This window comes from Rhopalosiphum padi, chromosome 3 (genome assembly GCF_020882245.1).
Source record: "Rhopalosiphum padi isolate XX-2018 chromosome 3, ASM2088224v1, whole genome shotgun sequence".
Taxonomy (NCBI): domain Eukaryota; kingdom Metazoa; phylum Arthropoda; class Insecta; order Hemiptera; family Aphididae; genus Rhopalosiphum; species Rhopalosiphum padi.
Window position 1 is genome coordinate 59,497,990 of NC_083599.1, and position 21,739 is coordinate 59,519,728.

Here is a 21,739-nt window from a genome sequence, read left to right on the forward strand (position 1 = left end):
TATGGTATTACAATAGTTTTTAATTATACATTTTAAAACAAAAACAATATAGAAAATATTAGATAGAAGTCATTACAACATGTTTGACAATAACATAATATTCATATATTTGTGAAACCGTTTAAGAATTCAAGGGTAGTGGTCGGTCACAATCTAGCAAGGTTATTTTTCTGTCATTTGTATGACAAATAAGTATTGAGAATGTGCGCAATCTTAATTTAAAATCTACTTATTGCTATTAAAATGAATAAGTATTTAGTTTATCTGCTGATCTTTATTTTTTAATGACACTGAAATTAAATTCAAAAGTATTGAACTTAGGACGTTTTGCAATATTGAATACAATGCCGTGCTTTCGAAATTAAGTAGGATTTTATTCAATAATAATAGTATTTATTTTGTAATGCGATTTGTAAATATAAATGAACTATATGAACATTATATATTTTATTATACTATAATATGCACTTGTGCATATATATATATATATATACATATATTTATACCTGGTTAGATCATCTCGAAAACACGTCCAATGTCTACAATACACTTACAACTCTAATAGTACTCAATACAAAAGCATCATTGTAAATCCCATATATTATGTTGGATTAGACAAAAATATTAAATCACTTAAGGATTAAAAAAACAAAAAACACTTAATAATAATTATTACAGTATATGAATATTGATAATTTAAATTAATTTTATTAGCAAACACACTTACATTATTACAGCACTGATACACTAATCGCAATAATTGACAACCTACTAAAACGATTTACTAAACTATAAAAAGCTTGACTTAACATTAATATTAATTTGATTCTCTTATTTAAAGGTGCTTTAGGTGTAAATATTACAAAATGAAAATTATTTTGGTTTCAAATAATTTAGTGTAATTAGGACTTTTTGTAATGTACATTAATAAAATGCTTAACACTTAACAAGGGTGATTTTAGTAAATTAACTTTTACCATGGGTCACATTATCATGTCAATTTTATGATATCAAGATTATGTATTAATTAAAACAATGTTAAAAAAAAAAACTGTTAAAGAAAATAATCTCAAAGTCAAAATAATAATTACTATACAAATATTTAAAATAATAAAATTATTAATAATCATTATTATAATTACAATAAAACAGTTAGACATAATAATCCTATGCAAACTGAAAATTTTTACTAGGAAACACTTGTGTATTCTTAGACACCATTATATAGTCAAATCTTAACACATTGCACAAAGGATCCATCGCCTGTTTTATATTAATATAAAAATGTATATGTGACTTATTCACATTGTACTATATAATTAGTATATTATATATATAATAAGTTTCCACAATGTGACACAGGAAAGCCAATAAATTTCGATTTAGCACACCTTTAAATTAGTTTAATAATCCTTTGATACAATAAATTGTAAAAAACTAAAAGCAATTCATTAAAACAGAAATACAGTTAACAGAACATTGGTAAAAATTAACCAAAGAAACAAATGTATTTACATAAATTACAATAAAACAAAATTAGAAAAAAAAAAGGCTAAAATAAAATACTATTAAATTGAACCAATAATGAATTTGGTTTTGGGTAACATTAAGATAATTTTTACTATTTTAGCATTTTAAAATTGCTTTAAATAGTTATTAATTCAACTAAATAAAAATAATACTATTACATTTCGTAGATTTAATAAAAATAATGCAATTGCTTTAAATACATAAGTAGCTATAAAATAGATAATTATAGATATTCAAGAATATAGATACTCCAATATAAAGAACAACTCTATTTAGCTTTTTGTGCCTTTTCCCTTACACCTCTTAATTAATAATAAATAAATAGATTAAAAGACAAAAATAATAATACAATAGAAAACCTAAAAATCATAATAATCAATTTTTAATTATTTCGGACTTCAAATGATGTAAGATTATATAAATTAATTTCAAATGAAAATATTTCCTAATCATGGAACACAATATAAATAATACAGGTATCAATAAGAGATCTCATAATATATTCCAGAAATATTTAGTTAAGTCGTTTTAAGTACTAAAATTATTATTTTTTTCTTTATTGATAATATAATTAGATATAAAATTTGAGTAAAACAAAATATGCTAATTTCTATTTTTATGTATTTATACAAACCATAATATCAAAAATGAATTGCAGACAATTCTATAAAAAAAACATTTTAAAAATTCCATCAAAACTTAACAAGTTTTTGAATATTTAACCATTTAATGAAAAATGCTTATGTCTGGTTATACGCAAATTGTATTTAAAGTTTACTAAAATCACCAACCACAAGTTATTTGATAAAATATATCATAAAATCTATTAGATTTATTGGCAAACTTAATTCTGTCTCATATAACAGTAATTTCCAATGGCTGGCTTTTGAGCACAACAGCGGAAATGGGTGTAATCATTTTATTTCAACCTTTTTGCCAATTTACAGCAGATCATTGAAAACAAAAATCGATTTAATTGAGGAATGAGGTCTTCCAGAGCCATAAGAAAATCGATTGCCACCTGAGGTTATTTTTATACTAGACAGAGTATAGCTATAACTATTATTAAGATAACCAAGTTAAAAATTATTAATTAAAGTAACAAATAAAAAAATTCAACTAAAAAAAACATTTGTTTATTAACAAGTTGTCAGTAAATGGAATTTTAAGAATTGACACTTTCAACCATTGTATTTTTAATGATTTCCCCTAAATTTTCAGTTTCTAAATTGAAACTATCCGAAACTAATGTACTTGGAATATTTGGAATACCAAGCGAATCAGTACTTTCAATACTCGGTAAACTGTATGGTTGCAATAAATCTGTGAACGTTTCAGGTTTATTGTCTATAATAGACAATCCTCTAGGTCTATCTGGTGACAAAGGCACAAACGCAGATGAGAATGGCTGGTATGGTTCATATAAATTATGCGAATTATTAAGCTGATAATCGTTCTGTGTACTACTTTCTGGGGCAATGTGGTTATTACTATCATAAACAGGCAAAAATGATTGATAATTATAATCATTTAAATTGTGTTCGTAGTGCTGTGGTTGATAATACGGTTGTATGTGTCTGGAATCATGATAGGAAAAATTGGATATAAGTGGTGATGTCATAGCTAACTTATTACAGTGCTCTTCTTCTTGTGCTTCTCTCTTTTTGATTTCAAGTCTCATTATGGTGTGAATGAAATGTTTTCGAACTCTTGTTGGATTGAATTCTATACGACCAACAGAATTTCCACAGCCATCTACTGTGCATCCACATGGGAAATTCATTCTGTCAACCTAAGACACAAAATATTAAACAAATTACCTAAGAATTAATTTTTAGTATTTAAATTAAAATATAACATATCAAAATAGCCAATTTATTTCTCCCGTGCTTTAATGATCAGTCCATCACTATTTAAAATACTCTGACCAAACCTAAAATACAGGTAGAAAATGTGTGGCTGAATTTCTTAATACAATATTTCAATTTTTGATTGATTTAGTGATAACAATAATACTATTTTTAGAAAGATATATTTTTATGTACTTACTTGACATGTTATGCCTGCTTGAAAACATGCGCATGTATCTGGGTCACAAAAACCACGGCATAAACACCCGCAAAATTCCCTGGATAGTCTTATGCTCTTACAGTCATCCTTTTCAGATGAATCAATTTTTTCAACACCAGCTGCCTTCAATAGAGCACGTCTTTGTCGTGTAGGTACAGGCTATATTTATAAAATAAAAAATTATTATTTTAGTGAATTATACATAATAAAATTAACTTACTTGTAAAAAACTTCCATTGCTATCTGAGTCTACATCAGCGTCAGATTCAGAATAAACATCTGCTGCTCCTACATCGCTATCACTGTCATCACTATTTGTACCAGAAACCTCGGATTGACTTATTTGAATTAAGTTTCGACGTATTCTTCTCTGTTCTGCTATATATTCAGGTAAAGAAAAAACTCGTGAAGCGCTATGAACTCTTGTCATGCCAAGAGTAGAACCACCCTAAAATAAATTAATTTGTTTGATACATATTTTATAAATATTATAAATACTAAACAAATTTAAAACTTAATAAGAATTTAATAGCTTAAAAAAATTATATTTATTAAAACATTACAACTTGACAATTATAAATACAATTTAAAATTACTACCTGAGATGGAACGCATGTAAATCCTTGAACTCGAGGAAAATAAAAGACTGTTACATTTGCAAAATTTATATTTTTTCGTTTCTTCACCGTTGTAACATCAGATGTTAGAACACCATAATTGACAGGTTTATTGCGTTTTAAAATGCCTTTAACATTTCCATAATTATTTCTAATGTCTAATGGTGCTGTATCTAGAATAGAGTCAGAGAATTTTGGCTTCAACACTTCCATTGCTGACAAAAATTCATTTGAAGTTCTTTGTAAATCTTCAAAACTAGATTCTTGGTTTAATGTAAAATCAGTTTTGTATGATATATTTGATGTCGAAACTGCTACATCTAAGCTGCCAGTGTTCTTATCTTCTGCTAATTCTGATCCAAATCCAGAGTCACTTCCATCATAACGATCTTGTATACAATCCACTTCTAAGTCATTCTGAATGCTAGTAAATCCACTGAATATTTTATTTTCATTTTTATTTGAATACAGGTTAATGCTATCAAGCGCTTCATTTGTTTTATCATCAATAGGTAGTTTATTAATACATAACTTTTTTACAGGAGAATCAAAATAATAGCTATTACTTCGTTTGAAAGGTGTTAAATTGCTTGTAGCATCTGTTTGCTCGCTTAAAAAGCAGGTATAATCATTTGAATATGTTGACATGCTTTGGCTATTTTGAGAAGTTTCATCTTTACTGATTTCTTCAATTGAAAATCCTCGTTTTTTATTAGTAGTAAAAATATTATTTATATCTGAATAAATTGATTCATTTGTACTTGAAAGAACTTGAGTTTCATTAGAGGAGATATAAGTTGAATTTGATGAGGGCATAAACATACATACATTTTTTATATCACTATTGTAAGGTTTTATATTGCAATCTATGCTGGTTTTTTCATCAGAACTTGTACTCAATTCTTCAGATTTCATATCAAATAACATATTTTGAACTCTACATTCTGAATCTGATAATGATTTTGAGGCATCTACTAGACAGTCAGATAAAGTTTTTGATTCAGTAGATATTTCTTTATTATCTTTATTAATGTTTGCAACAATTATATCCTTAATTTCATCATTATGAGGTAAGGTGTTGGTGGGTTCATCAGTTTGTGATAATATAGACACTTCATCAGATTCATTTGTTATTAAAAATTCCATCGCTATAGTTAAATACCTGCAAACAAAAAAAAAAATTGTTTAAAAATAATTTCTAAATATTTAAAAAAATAAACACTAACAATTTTTTGAAACCATTAGTTGAATAATAATTTTAATCATTCATTTATATAAAAATAATAATTTCTTAATATAACTTTTTGTTTTTAACCGATAATTTTATTTGTAAAAACAAATTTTCAAATGTGTACCATGATTGACTAAAACGGCTAAAACTTTTTAACAATTATTAGGTACTTTGTGAACAAATCATAAGGTTATTTAAAGACTAACTAAAATGCTGTTATTAAATAAAAGACAAAAGCAGATGTAGGGGGGGGGACACTGCAGGCAAATCCCACCTCTGTTAGAAAAAAATAATATTAAAAACATAAATTTTTATCATATTGTTTTTTTTGTGGGGGGCTAAATCTAAATTATATAATTTTTCTTATAAAGTGACTCGACTGTAAATATATACTAGATTCGCCCTTGATAAAAGAGCAGACCACTACTTTTAGCAATATAAAGAGTAGTGCGATTGAAAATACTCATTGACATTGATTCATTAATTATTATATTAAAATAGTGCTGATAAGTGGTAAGTCAACTGTTCAATTTTATATCAAAAACAACTTGAAATACCTAAATATTGAATTTAAATATAAAATTCAAATCTACATTTGTAGAGATAGTTAATGAATTTTAGTAAGAAAAAGAATTTCTGTTATGCTTATCAACATTTTCATTGTTATATTTAGTATTCATAAAATACAATTTGGATTTGTTTTAAATATTTGCATTAAATTTTAATTAAAATATTTGTATTTTAACACTTCAATAAATAAATATATAAGTGAGATAATGAAAATTTAATTTTATAAATGCTAAATTACTGTTAAGTAGTTTCGAGTTTACCTACTTTGTCAATGAATAATATAAATCATTAAATACAAAAAACAATTCTTATCAGAAATGGTCTGTCAGATTTTATTTTTAAGGATATTTTATAATATACTGACTATATTATTAATAATTTATTCCTCATTAATAATCTCTGCAATAAGTAGGACTAATCATTTCTAAAAACAAATAGCATTTATTACCTATAAATTAAAAAGTATAATATTACTAGCTCTTATTAACTTATAAGTTGACTCAAAAGTACTGCACAAGAACAGAATGAATCTAAATATTTTGAAAATTTAATTGTATATAGGGTATAGAAACAAAAGTCTCAAATCCCTACAAATAATATTAATTAAATTAAAAAAATTTATAAAAAATATTGATCCCAAGCAGTGTTAGCAACACTGTCTATTTTGTATAATTTTAATAGAACTTACTTATATACCAAGCATTAACAAACATATTAATTAGATAGTTGGAGCACAATATAAAGAATAAGGACAATTTATACAACTTATATTAATGAAATATTTCTGAATAACTACTAAAATATTCAGATACTCACTAAAAATGATTTGAGGGTTCTGTAATTTTTCACACTAGACTATAAAACCTTAAAATAGTTTTCAAATTAATAAATACTTTAAGTAAATGTTCATAATCATATTATATTACAAACAGTTTTAACTGCCAAGCTACTGGTTATCATGTTAACAATAATTTTATTTCAGAAGAGTTTATCCTTGTCACCATGTTCTACAACTGTACTTGTTTAGTCACTAAGAGACGTTTCACCTTTTAACTTGGACTGAAACATTGTTGAATATTTAAAAGATATATGTGCAATAACGCCACTTGAAGAGCTGATAGAAGGCACAATCATAAAACTCACTCAGCCACCATCCAAGCTTTAAAAAAATTTTAAACAAAAGATATTAAAATATAGAGAGCATCAGAAGATACTAGATATCTTTGCATTACAAATAGTTGCAATAAAGTATAGACTTTATTCCTAGTTCATTCTCATTTTATTAGACAAAGAACAGTTCTAGTAAGCAAAACTTACATCTACAGTACAAGTCACCAGTGATCAGTGTCATATAGCACAAACGTCACATAGTACCACTTCAGGATGTTGTCAGAATATAACCTTTTTCTCGTCTTAACAAGCAAACACCACCATCAGCAGTGATTCAGCTTCAGATGAAGCATAGGAACAACTTAAATCCTATCAATATGATAATTCTATACTTTATAAATCCTACAAATAAAGGGCAATAAATAATGAATAAACTATAAATTAACAGTAAGGTTATAAATACTGTTATAATAATATATATTATATATATTTGGAAAAACATAAAAATTAAGAAATGCTTAGGTATCATTAAAATTTATCTTAAATTAAATTGTTTATACCAATTCCATTTTTAAAAGAATATTTTTGGATCATTATTACTTTACCAAATTATGATTTAACCATTGTTTCAAGTTGAAAACTACATGAGATCCATAAACTAAACTGTCAAACATTGAATGTTTTAGTAAAACTAGATTTTTGTCATGGAATTTACACAATTTTAAACTTGTACTTAGTAAAAATGAATGAGAAGAGCATGCAGAAAATATGTAAAAATATATATTGATATTTAGCATGTTTTTTACCTACTGTTTTTGATAGATTTATAAATGGACTTTATGAAAATTCATCTAATGAGATCAACACAAAACTTTTGAAAAAAAAAACATAGGTATGACCGTTTATGGATATTTTACAATCAGATTTATTAAATTGTTTTTTAGTTAGAATAAAATTTAAAATTAATTACAATATAATTATTTTATGTTTATTATTATAATTTTTTTAATGATGAAAATCTTCAAAAAGATATTGCCAATATTAATGACACAGTCTGCCATTTGCAGCTCAAATATTTTATTTTCCTTAAGTAAGATGTTACTAGTTTAAGAAGATTTCAGATTAATATTTGTTATCTTTTTTAAACCCATGCAAAATATATACAAAACACATTTATACAAAATCCGAGGCAAAATCATTCTTCATATTTCAAATAATGTTAAAGTAAAATCATATATTACAAAATTGATTTTTGAAGATTTGTCATACAGATTTTATATTTTATAATTATTTGTTTTAAGACAATACTAAGACAAATTGAAATGTTATACCGTCAATAATATTTTCTATAGTTTCTTTCTCGATTTTTGTAATTGGCTATAATACTAAGATTACTTGAAACATAAAAAAAATTAATTTTGTTTGAATGTGTTACACTTATATTGCGCTTAAGCCAGAGAGAAAACCAACAGTACACTGACATCTTCTTAATTTTTATCTACGGATACTTTTAATTGTACAATTAAAATTGTTTCTATTAATATGAACATTATAATAGGTATTATAATAGAATTAAATGATAAGTATAATATAATACAGGTAACTGAGCATTTAAAACTAATAAATTATTTAAAATGTTTTAATGAAGTATGTATAAGCTTTAACCGCTTAAAGTATAGTGATTCATATTAAAAATTAACATTTCCATACAAGTTTTATCTTATGCTTCCTTCAACTGTTATTTCAATTGCTTTAAGTTTTTGCACCTTCTTTAAAACTGAGTGACTTGTAAATGTTAACTATTAATTTTAAAAATTATTAAAACTGAAATGCATCGGATAAAGATATTATGTTTGATAAAAGCTTATAGTTTCCAACAAAAAATATCCAATAATATAGAATCTGTTAAACAATTAAAAAGTAAAAGTAAATTACTTCAGTGTCAAATGTTTAAATGTAAAATCATTGAAATAATCATATTATTTAATTGTTTAGATGGTTCCTGTACTTAATATATATATAATCATGACATTTGAAAAGAAAATGTTATGCATGGCATGCATGTTATCGACTGATCACCGATAAAAAAAAAACGGAATACGAATTCTGTGGCAAATTGACAGTCATAATTCAAACGATTGGCAGAATTAAAATAAAAAATAAAAACAGTTACTGTCGCTAAACAAACGTGTACAGTCAACGACGAATATAAAATAGGAATGTTACCTGAACGCTGGCGAAACGGATTCTCCTTTAATAGCGGAAAGTCAAACGTTTTCCCGGGACATTTTCAAACGGTGGCGGCAACACGGGTGAGCGGGCTTGCGCGATCGGCAAACGAGTGACGCAAAAAACGGCGAGCGACGACCGAAACGTCCAAAGGGCGCTGCTGCGTGTGTTGTTGAGGATGATGAGGAGGAGGAAGAAGAAGACTACGACGACGACGACGACGACCACGACGACGACGGCCGCCGACGGCGTAACAGAGCACACTGGCGCGCGTTGGACGTCACACTACGGACGACGGCGACGGCCTTACGGTATTTATCGCGACGGAAAAAGCGAATAGTAATAATAGTAATAATAAAAGATAAAAATGAATAATAATAATAATCTAATCGCTCGGCAGCGATATATTGTACTTCAAGGGCCGCCGGACGACGAATAATATAATAGTAATAATAATAAACGTACTAGAAAATAATAAAAAAGTCGACGGCGGACGAAATGACGATTATCGTGTGTAGTAACAAATACTGGTTCGTCGCCGCCGTCGTCGTCGCTGTTGTCAGTTTATTTTTTCTTTCGATTATTTCCCCCTTCGCCGCTTTACAACACCCGTTCACGAACTACACACAACGGGCACACGCTCTCACGCACGCACACCACGACGACGGCTGATAATCTCGGCGGCTGTAGTGGCGGCGGCGGCGGCGGTACGAATAATAATAATAATAATTGTCGCCGGGGCCAACGCACACACGCAAACGCACGCACGTACGTACGCACACGCACACATAGGGCGCATGTACGCACGCACTGACGTACACGGCCGCACAGAAACCGTGAATAATAATAATACTGTACCTCCACCCGCGACCCGCGTGCCATACGGACTACGTCATCGCAACAACGGCGGCGACGGCTTCGACAGAATTACGCGTATTGTGGCATGATAATATTACAATATTGTACAACAAATAATAAGAGCATGGCCACGGCGAGTTGAAGGAAGACGATACAATGGAAATGCACACAAGACAAATTGGTACAAAATTGTAAACATAAAAATGTATTGGATATTAAGTACCTAATAATTGGGTGATAAATAACAATAATATTATTATCTCCCTTTGTTGGCATTGGACGTTGACTGTTACGTGTAGATGTATATATAAATTATTATACATATTTTTTTATAAACAAGAAATAATATGTATATTATAATACAAACTAATTAAAACGAAATCAAATAAATTATAATATAATAAACCAATATAAAAATATACCCTAAAATTAAATTAAATTATATTTATCTAGATATTATGTCGGTCATAAATAATATACTGAACAATATTATACAGTGGCCTGTAGGCTTTAAAGTGAATCTTGCCTAATGGCTAATATCTGCAGAATCCGGCACTGACAACAATATTACTACTAACTACTACTAAAACTAGGTGTCCATGTTATAATAGAAAATTAGTATATTTTTTATTTACCTAATGTACCTACGTCTAAAGGTAGTAGGTACTAATGTAACATGAAACTACTGTCTATTATTTACTATGAGCCGCATAAATTAAGGTCGCAGGGATATTTCTAGGTCTAGCAAGTTCAATTGTTAGAAATTTCTAAACTAACAACTATTTCCATTTTTTTTTCAATAAGATCCTATATTTCTGATGAACGAGAATAACCTTGAGTACCTTATTGTGTCGATAAAATCAACTATGGTTAGAAACAAACACATGGAATTACGAAAACGAATTTGAATAATTTAGAATTAATACATTTCATATTTAAGTTTTATTGGTGACTATATATATGTTATGTTAATGCTTTTAGATAAATAGCATTGGAGTCAAAAAATTAAACGGCTTATGTAGTAACCATCAATGACCATTCGATCACTCATACTTTTTTAATGTATTTTAATAAAATATACTTTAATACATTTTAACCATAAAAAAGTATAATACACTCCTGACATCGTGTCACGCAGTTGCCTACATTTTTTAAATCTTTTTAGATTAGAGCATATTTGTTATGAAGATTGTCAGTGGTCGGAAATAAATACATCTAATAATGTACACGATTTAAACATTTTTATACTTGAATAAATATTTTTGTAGCTAAGTAAAAGGGCATCAAATGTAATCTTTATATTTAAATTATTGCTGGAAAATGTTTTCTTTACATTTGTATAATTCGTCTTATGCAACATGTTCATCATCTCTGGTGAATAAAACTCAACCAGTTTAAAAAATTCAGTTTTTTTCGATAGCAGTTTATTTAAAAACGTTAAAAAAAACATTCAAAACCTAATGGAATTAAAATATTCTTTTAAAATTGTTTTGATTTGCATGATTATGTAATTTTCTCCTGGTCGAGTTTAAGAGGGGGTTACACTTACAATGAATTTCTGTAAATTAATTATTTATTTTAGTTCTTAAAGATTTCATTAATATTTATAGCTATAAAATATAAAATTTTTTATTTATATTAATTATTTGTAAAATAAATATGTATTCGCAATCATATAATTCGAAATGGAAAATGAAAATGAAATGACTTGGGTTGAGGTATGGACGTCAAATAACTAAAAAACACACGGAAGGTTATCAAATTTTATGATAATAATACATAATTTTTTATCCATAAAAGTTTATAGTAATTTTGATGTTGCCTGATTGTCAAAATCACATAAAAATTATCTATTGTAATCTATATAATATATTAAATGTAGCAATGAGTGTAATAGAAAGAACTGACAGATGTAATCTGAAAAGACTATGTCTTTTATTACTATCAATTTTTAAATTTATAGTTTTGATTTAGATGTCTATTATAATTATATGATAATTACTAATTGATTATTTTAAAAAAAATTGCATATTGATACAAACATAAATTATTACAAAGGTAGTTGGTTAATTTATATTCGTCAGATATTTCTGTTATACACTCTGTATGTATGTTTATATATACCTATACTATATAGGCTTTAAAAATATAAAAAGAATAATAATAACCAGCTAAGAAAAAAATGAATTATAAATACTTTGATGATTACATCACCCACCCAAGCTAAACTTGTTTCTTGCTTTTAAAGTACGATACTATATGAAATTATTTTGAAAATAAAAACATAGGTAACAAGTAAAAAAAAAGTAATATTTAAAAACTATACATATTATTTTAAATCAAAAAGTCAACTTGATACGTATATTTTAAGCTTCATGGAGAGTGTTAACAAATTATTTTTAAATGTTAAATTATTTTCGTTTCAAATTATGCGTTTCGCATAGAAATTATTAAAAGACAACTGATATAAATCTGAGTATCGGACTCAAATACCTACGAGGCCTCCGAGATGAACAATGATAATAATATGACACCAATAACAATGTATATACAATGTACAATGTACTTACGTATACCCAACTAAATGTGGTCTTAAAAGAGTACATTGTGCGTATAATTTATGTTATACCGTTTATTCAAATTCATAAGAAATGTGTCACATAATATTATTCAAGCTCGAAAATTGACTTCGAAGAATATAATATAAACCAGGCGAGTATCGTCATACGGGAATTGGTTGCAGTTGTATACCTTACATCTTATATTATAAATTATACGATTCGACTACAGGATCGTCGTGCAGTTCTCAACGGACAAATATATATATTTTTTACCTCGTTTGTATATAGATTATTATTATTATTATTGTATGTTATAGATCGTGTCGATCCTTTTTCTTCTCGGGTCGTTGCTCCGCGTCGTAGTTTCTATGTATACTATACCGTTCCACGAGTGGTATGAAGAGGGGGTACATCAACTTACTACTATATTATACCACTACATATATGTTTATGTATATTATATACACGTGAATGATATATATATATTTGTATATAAATAAATATTACCTACACGTTTGTGTTAATAAATAATAATACAATACACACGTGTATTAGGCACTAACAAAATACTGGCCGTACGATACGTACGTTCATCTATTCGTCCGGTTAGGTCGGTAGGTCGAACTCAGCGGCGGAGGGCACGTGTCATTTAGGGAAATCATGAGGAACACACAACGCAAACTGGACTTATGATAGCGAAGAAGAGTATAATTTTAAATTTAATTTTAATACTATCATTATGATTGCGTTCAGTTTACTATTCACCACAGACCACAAGTAAGTCAATAAGTATATACATATTACTTTCAGACTAAAAGAATTGTATATCAAATCGTAAGTACCTATACAATATACTAGTAAATAGTAATACAATATGTCAGTATACTTTGCATAATATATTTAAGTATACAATTCTAGCTATTAAGTAGTAACTATATTGCAGGCACGTTAATCTATATACACATATTTATACAATGAATATTATAATTAAACTGTTTTAGAACTACGTCCAACTCCAGTCGCCCAATTGGCCAATTATTAATATCAAGTGTGTATTAAGAATTAACTTATTATGTTTAACTAGTAACTACCGTATGTTATTAGTGTTATTACTTATTCTAAATTATAACTAAATAATTAGAAAATTTGATTACTTATAAAATTTGAATTTTTACTGACGTATCGTACCTTCATTATACTCTAGAATTGCGATCATAAAATATTGATTTGGCCAAAGTATATTTTGTGCTTGGCAGTGCGCATCAAAAAAACTAAAAAAAGGTGGGCAATTAAGTTCAGCTCTACTATACATTAGGGGCGAATAGGTTACTATTATGGGTGTGTTAAATTTAAATTCAATGATATATGATATGTCATTGTATAGGTACGAAAAATGATTCTGAGCGGAGACCATATCCTACTATGTTTTTTGATATAGTTATTAAAGTAATTTTTATTTAACTTTTAGTATTATGATATATTAATTTAATTTAATTGTTTCCGAAAAAAATGCATTTATTATATTATAAGTACCTATTTAATTAGTTTAATAATAAAATATACTTATACTGTATGATATTATTGTTATTAAATTTTAAGTTACTGCAGCAAAATCATATATGTATATATAGTATAAATAGATTCATAATACTAATAGATAGAATTTTAAAACTAATTTTTATATAGATATAAAAATAACTTAAGTAGGATCTTTTATTAAACTTTCAAGAATTTTTATCCATCCATAAAATAACTTTTTATCGACAGTTTTGGAAAAAAACTAAAAAACAAAAAAATCAAAAATTTTTCATGTCTATAAATAGTTTAAAAAAAAATCAAATTATTTTGAAAATTATACCATATATGTCTAGAAAATGGATAATATAAAACATTTGGTAAAATGTTAAAAATGTTTAATTACACGTTTTTGAAGTACAACAAATAACAAAAAATGTTTAAAGATAAATAATATTCGTCGATATTGACATGTCAATAATAATATAAAATAATCAAAGCTCATCATGTACCTATACATGTGATATCATACATATTATATGTGTGTGTGTGTGTGTGTGTGTGTGTGTGTGTGTGTGTGTAATAATAACTAGCCCAGAGCCAAGAATATTATGCGATCCATAATTATAAAAAATAGTGTATGTATTTAAAATCTAACTAGATACAAATATGTTTTATGATAGTATGTAATACATTTTATATAAGCCGTTTATTACATATTTTTTAAAAAATCGTATAAATATTTTGATATTGATGCAACAATCAATTTTCAAATTTAAGAGGACGCCATACCCACAATCCCCATTTGTTGTCTCTGTCTTACTAACGTACATCATAACAAATTTCGTTCAGTAGAATATATTTTGTGGTGTTAACTTTAATATTAGAGTAAATTTACCTAGGTATTATCAAATTTAAAGTTAAGAATGTTATCTAGACAATGACATATGCTTTTAATGATATTATTATTTTAAAGTGAGTTATGAACATTTTAAAGTTATTATATTTTACATAGCTGTAACTCACTTATGAGGAGTTATGTATTAAATTTTCAAGAATTTCTATGCTACGAATAGTTTTTAATCGACAATTTTGATCTCTTAAAAATACAAACTAGATCCAATTTGGTATCTAAAACCATCTTGTCGACTACTTATCATGTACTCATACCAAGGTTGTATCTAAGGGGGTTTTTGAGGGTTCACCCCTCACCCACCGAAAAGTTCTCGCATTAACCAAACTTAGAAATTATTCCATCATTGTTTTATACACCATTTACTAATATTTGAATTTTCGGTTACGGACTTAACTCATACTCAAAAAAGACATTAATGTAAAATAATGCGTTCATCGTTTCGCTCAGGATCTAAAATTCAAGAATTCAATACAATTAGTTTATTATTGATTAAGGTTAATTACAAAAATTTGAAAATATGTGTAGAAAATGTAGTTAAAGAAACAAAAATACCACAGCGTAAATTGTCAATTTATATCAAAGTCCACCACAAATCAAAAATAGTAGTAGGAAAAATGAATTAAAACATTTATGTGAGGAATACAATATACTAATATAGAGATATTGATTTCCAATTTTTTGTGGAAATCGTATAGAATATGAAATAAATATAAAATTTAAAAATATAACTAAAGAAACAATAATGTCATATTTAAATTTTTGCGAGTCATTATGCGAGAGAAAAGTAAATACAGTGAAAAAAGTATTGGCGGTTAAACCAATTATTTCTTTGGAACTATAGTGTCGTTTACAGTACAAAAACTCGACTGGTTAGTCGAAAATATCAATTGTTATTCATTTGTATTGTTGACTGAAAAATTTTAATTTAATCATTATACATTTTTGTATAACCATAAAATTGGTAAATTAATAAGGATGGGAACTCTCAACTCTTATTGAATAAATTATGTTCCAAGAAGTAGGGGCGTTTGTTTTTTATTAGCCTAGGGGCGCCTTTTAAGTAAATCCGGTCCTGGCTGTTTCCTATATGCACTTTTAAGATGGAGACAATAAAACTGGACAACACGTTCTCTTAACATTTTTAAACAATATTATTCATAAATTCATAATTCAGTACTGTCAGTACTTCATAAGATATAAGTCATCACTCATCATAATATTCACTATCAATAAAATATCAAATAATAATAAATAATCTTGAATGTCAGAAAATCAAGCATACTGATAATGCTAAATTACTATAAATATAAATTGTATACTTTTATTAAAATATACCCAATGTGTTAACTTAATCGTCAATAAACATAAGTCCAATATAATTTTTGTATATAGGTTATTGTGTTTATTAGTATTTTTTATACTTGGTGGCCTGCTTGAAGATAATTGTTAACTAAAGTAAGAAAAATAGGTTGGACATCACGTTACGTATATTATATACCTATTTAAATTTATATTCTTATCAGTTATCAGTATAAGCATCTTTACCATAGAGGTATTTTGTAAGCATATTGTCCTGTTAGCATATGGCCGCAGGACCAACGTTCCTATATGGGATTGTAATTGGCAGTCAACTATATATAATTGTTTTATATATCGAAGGTGATGATATAATTTTTTTAAATACATTTTTTATAATAACAGTACCTATTTTATTGACCTGTTCTGAGGTGAGCTGAGTATTAAGTAACACAAGTCCACACACTCGGGGGCTGGTATTTTTTCTTTTTCTACAAAATCTAGTTAAATTTGATATTATGAGATAATACGTTTTAGTGTTTTACACCTTCAATACATAATTTAACAACCGAGAATTAAAAACTGACAATTTCTATACAATTTTACTAATAGCTGTCATTATTGTTCATTATATCGTCGACGGTCATTAACAGGTACCTAACTATAATAGGCGAACATGAAAATAATTATTAAACCATAATTTATATTATATTATCCTTTGTTCGATTTGTATGCAAATTTGTAATACGTTAATTATTTCATATTACTTACCTATATTATGTAATATTGCAAACAACTACCTCCTTGTTTATTTATGTTATACGGTTATTTGTAGCTATTGTTTAAACTTTGAAAATACTTTTTACCTTTATTTTATGTTCAACTATTTATGTTTTCATTGTTTTATGCAATATTGCCAAAATAAAAAAATGGACTAGTTAGAAAAAATCATTACGAAAAATTTCAGCCTGTTTGAACCAGTTATTAATACAAAAATTGATCGTTATTATAATATTGTAAATTAACCATATACATACATTTCAATTATTGTCATCACGAATTCGTAACATAAAAAATGTAGGTACATAACATACATTATGTCAGATAATAATAAATAATTAAATAGTAGTAGGTACTTACTAGTTGACTACAGTATTATGGTTAAATGGTTAACGCATATCGTATTATTTAATTATTACCTGCTATATAGGATAATGAGATAAAATGGCAAATATTATTACAACTACTTTTTAAAGCATTGATAACAATGAATTATCAATACTTTCATTAGTAATTTATGAAAACACCGCTATGAAAAAATCTATGACATGGGATCGATCTTAAAATAATATAGGTATTTTTGAGTGCTAGTGCGTAACAACGAAAAAGATAATACGCTGATGAACTTTTATTTTTATTAATTAAATTAATTTTATAAAATTGACGTTTATGATTTATTCTGCTCATAATATAACCAAATACGAGTATACAACACTGCTAGTTAACAAGGATTATACACAAAAATAATAATATTAAAAATTAATGAATAATATTGTTATTAGTATCAATAGTATCATTATATTATTAAACATTGACTAATTAAGCCGCAGTGTTGTATTCGATATACATAATGATATTGAAGTCCAAGCAATTATACAGTTACAAATCGATCCACAAAAATATCTCTATTATTACTTTAAAAATTCTGTTCCTTAAAAGTATTTTTATTATTATATAACTATTCAAGTTTTTTTATTATTATTATTATTATTACCTAAGAAATCAAATTATTAAAAGCTAAATCTGTCATTGAAAAAAATATTGTTAACTTTCTGTGTTGTGCGTTTATGTATGACTGTAAAAGGAGTGGATATATTTTTTCGATACGTAGGTATAATATTATATATTTTGAGGTGAATTACAATTTTTAAATACCTTCTTGAATGAACTTTAGTTGTTTAATAAAAAAAATTCAGATCTATATATTTAGTAGATATACACGAATATGCGAATATGCGATCTATATACCGAAATAGTGTAAAATGTAAACGCATAACGAAGCAGACAATATAATGCACTGTAACACTTAATAATATGTATAAGTCACGTGAGTACGTGACTATTTACTAAGGTTTTACTTTGATTTACCAAACCTATACACACAAAACATTGTACATAAATATGTAAGTATATTAGTACATTACATATTACATTCTAAATACGCTTCGTATAGAGTTGTAAACTTGCTATTCCTACAAGGAATAAATAACGGCGACTGATGATTTCGGTCGCTCGGTGCATCTTTCTTTATGAGCTGCCACGGATTCGTTTGGTTGGAGTTGATATGAAAGTTCGTTTAAGACTTATATCACCAAAATGTCATCACGTTAATACTGTACATTATACTCGTATTATACACACTCACGGATGGTGACGCGAAAATGATTCGATCAAAATTTACTGTAGGTAAATCCATCAAATATACAAAACAATTCGATAAACGACTATTTGAATCTTATTGAAGTCAGCAGGCAGCAGCCATATGCAAATGAATTAGGTGCACATTTTAAACAATAATTTTTTAGAATACAAAGTTTTAGAAAACCTATGTTTTAGAATATAAAACTTTTGGGAAAAATATACATGTATAATTGCATATTTATTATAATTTGTAAATAATACCTAACCAATTTTGAACAGATATTGATTAATTCAATTGATAATGTTTTTCCATTTGCAATTTATTCGGCGAGGTTTTTTTACATTTACAACAGTCGAAGCAAAAAATTACGAACCCTGTTAACCAATTAAAACGTGATGACTTCATAGTAGGACTTCCAATCCTACAGATGGTTGACATAACAATATACAACGTTTATTATCAACACACTCTGGTATACATTCATTTATTTCAAGAATATAAAAAAATAACACGAAACTCAAGTAATAATCGAATCGTTTATTTTAAATAGACTAATAAAAAGAAAAAAGTACAACGAAACACAGAATAGTAATTTGTTTTAAAATTGTAAAAGAATAGTTGATAATTATAATTATGATTTAAATGAATTTATGAGAACTATTGCTATTAATCTTAATAGTATTAAAAATTATTATAATTATGTTATTATTTTATTATTAAATTTTTTTTTTGTAAATTAATAAATTATACGAGTTTGCAGTAAACAAAAAAATATATTTCTAAAAAACATCATCTAAAGGATGATATTTACAGATGTATTCTAAAACTCATTATTCTAACACATGACTTTCTAAAACCTACCTTAGCACCGTGACAACAGGTAATGTTTACAATAGTATTATTTTACATATGTTTAACATAGGCATTTTATCTATCGAGGTTAGATTAGGTAAACATTGTCTTGTTGACATATGGGCGCACGATTTAAACGTTTCTATGGGTATATATTATAATGGGCAGTCGGAAATCTAGTTATTTTATATTTCTATGTGATCAATGAAAAATATCACAGTTAATTACTCACCGTGTACCGTGTTAACGGGGGTCTCCTCAGATGGGCTATTTATCGTATGGCATTTACAAAGAACCCTGCGGGATCTATAAAATTTCATTACGGAGTTTGCGGATGCGTCCAATCAAATCTAAGTATAGTTAGTTACGCCAAATCTAGTGAAAATTTGTCTGCACGGTTCGACGCAATAAGTGTGGCCGAAGTAACCGCTGACCATATTGTTTACGGTACTTATAATCGTGGCAAACGGGTAAACGCAATATTTTCTGTAGATTTCAGTAGTTTTACGCAATAGTTGCAAGTAGTCATGGCCGTTTTTCTCCGCACCCATCACTGCCGACAAATTTTCGATCACGTCGTTTTCACGTTGTTTCTTCGTTTTTCGCGTCCTCGTGTGTGTAGCATAATGTTTGAAATGCAATGCAATTCTCATAGGGAATCTTGATGTATCACCGTTCGCGACTGCGTATTATATAGTGTTGTGTAGTGATGAAACGAGTCTTGATTTCCTCCAGACCCGACACGTGCCACGCCCGTTTCTCGAGGGTTACGCGTTGAGTGCCGCGTTAAGGTAGGACGCCACCTATATTATTCACAAGTTCCTTGTAGAAATACAGTTTCAATAGTTTTATATGCATCTATGTCTGTTATTCACAAATTAGAATTTGTTGTATTTCGTATTTACATTTATTGGTATTATAATATGGAGTAGTTTTAAATTAGAAAAATTCAAGGAAAGCCTTAGTAAAATAATCACGTAACATATCCACATATCCTGCACCCATGTAAATATTTTTACAGTATAATACTATACACACTATACATAATATTATAAAATATTAATAATTATCGTCGATTCGTTTTTAAGCAATTTAGCCACGTTTGGCACATTAAGACACATTTGTGTATTTTGGTTTAATGTAATTATAATTCGCAGGTGTGTTTGATATAATTGTGTTATATTTTGGCTGGAGGCACAGGTAATCTGAACGTTATAACTGTTGTCGTTATTCTCGCGAATATGTTTCGGTATGATTGTTGCTTAAGTGCCTAAAGTTTGGATTACATAGACACGAGCCTCAAATAATCCCACAACGCAATAAGTATGGTTTATTAATAATTAATAAAAAAAATAATTTATTATTAAATCATATCTGTGTACAATATTACCAGAACCAGATATTATGTTATTACCTACCAGATACTTAGGACCGAGCTATTTATTATTAATTATTATAAACTAATTACCTACACGGCTACACAATATGAAATATGATTCAGATTCTGGATCCATCCTATCATAATCCATACAATGTACTTATAATTAAAAATACTTAAAAACAGTTTATTTCAAATAAATAAAATGATATAATTTATATATAATATGATATTCTGAGCAATGAATACCATCGATTTTGCAATCTTAGAGTGACGAGTATTTTTTTTGTGAGTAGAAAAAATGCCTAAATTTCTTAGATATCATACTTTGATGAATTAAAAGTAACAAATTTCAAGTATTTTCCAAAGTAATCATAAAAGATCACAAAAAAAGAAAGAAAAAAGAAATAATTGATAAATCAATTTTGATGTAACTCAAAAATGAATTGCCTTGGTTACTTGAAATTTTCACTAAATGTATATATTAACATTTTCTATAAATGATAAATTTTCAAAATATTTTGACTTCAATTAACACATTTTTTACAATGATCTACTCGACTCCTACTATATAGAGCGGTACC

At 27.3% G+C, this 21,739-nt stretch overlaps 1 protein-coding gene across 4 annotated transcripts in view; it reads right to left on the bottom strand.

The window, feature by feature from the left end:
* LOC132924069 (uncharacterized) overlaps window positions 1–21,739 on the bottom strand; it is a 34,865-nt gene continuing 13,126 nt past the window's right edge. Inside the window, exons 2-6 of one of the 4 annotated variants that reach the window (XM_060988150.1) lie at window positions 20,010–20,580; window positions 4,200–5,379; window positions 3,821–4,048; window positions 3,580–3,759; window positions 1–3,322 (exon numbers count right to left, since the gene is read on the bottom strand). In XM_060988150.1, the coding sequence (XP_060844133.1) occupies window positions 2,696–3,322; window positions 3,580–3,759; window positions 3,821–4,048; window positions 4,200–5,363 (2,199 nt within the window). In that variant the 5' untranslated portion in view covers window positions 5,364–5,379; window positions 20,010–20,580 and the 3' untranslated portion in view covers window positions 1–2,695. Of the gene's footprint in view, window positions 3,323–3,579; window positions 3,760–3,820; window positions 4,049–4,199; window positions 5,380–6,834; window positions 6,868–9,354; window positions 10,034–20,009; window positions 20,581–21,739 lie in introns of those variants that run through there. The other 3 variants (XM_060988148.1, XM_060988151.1, XM_060988149.1) reach the window with 3 other exon arrangements.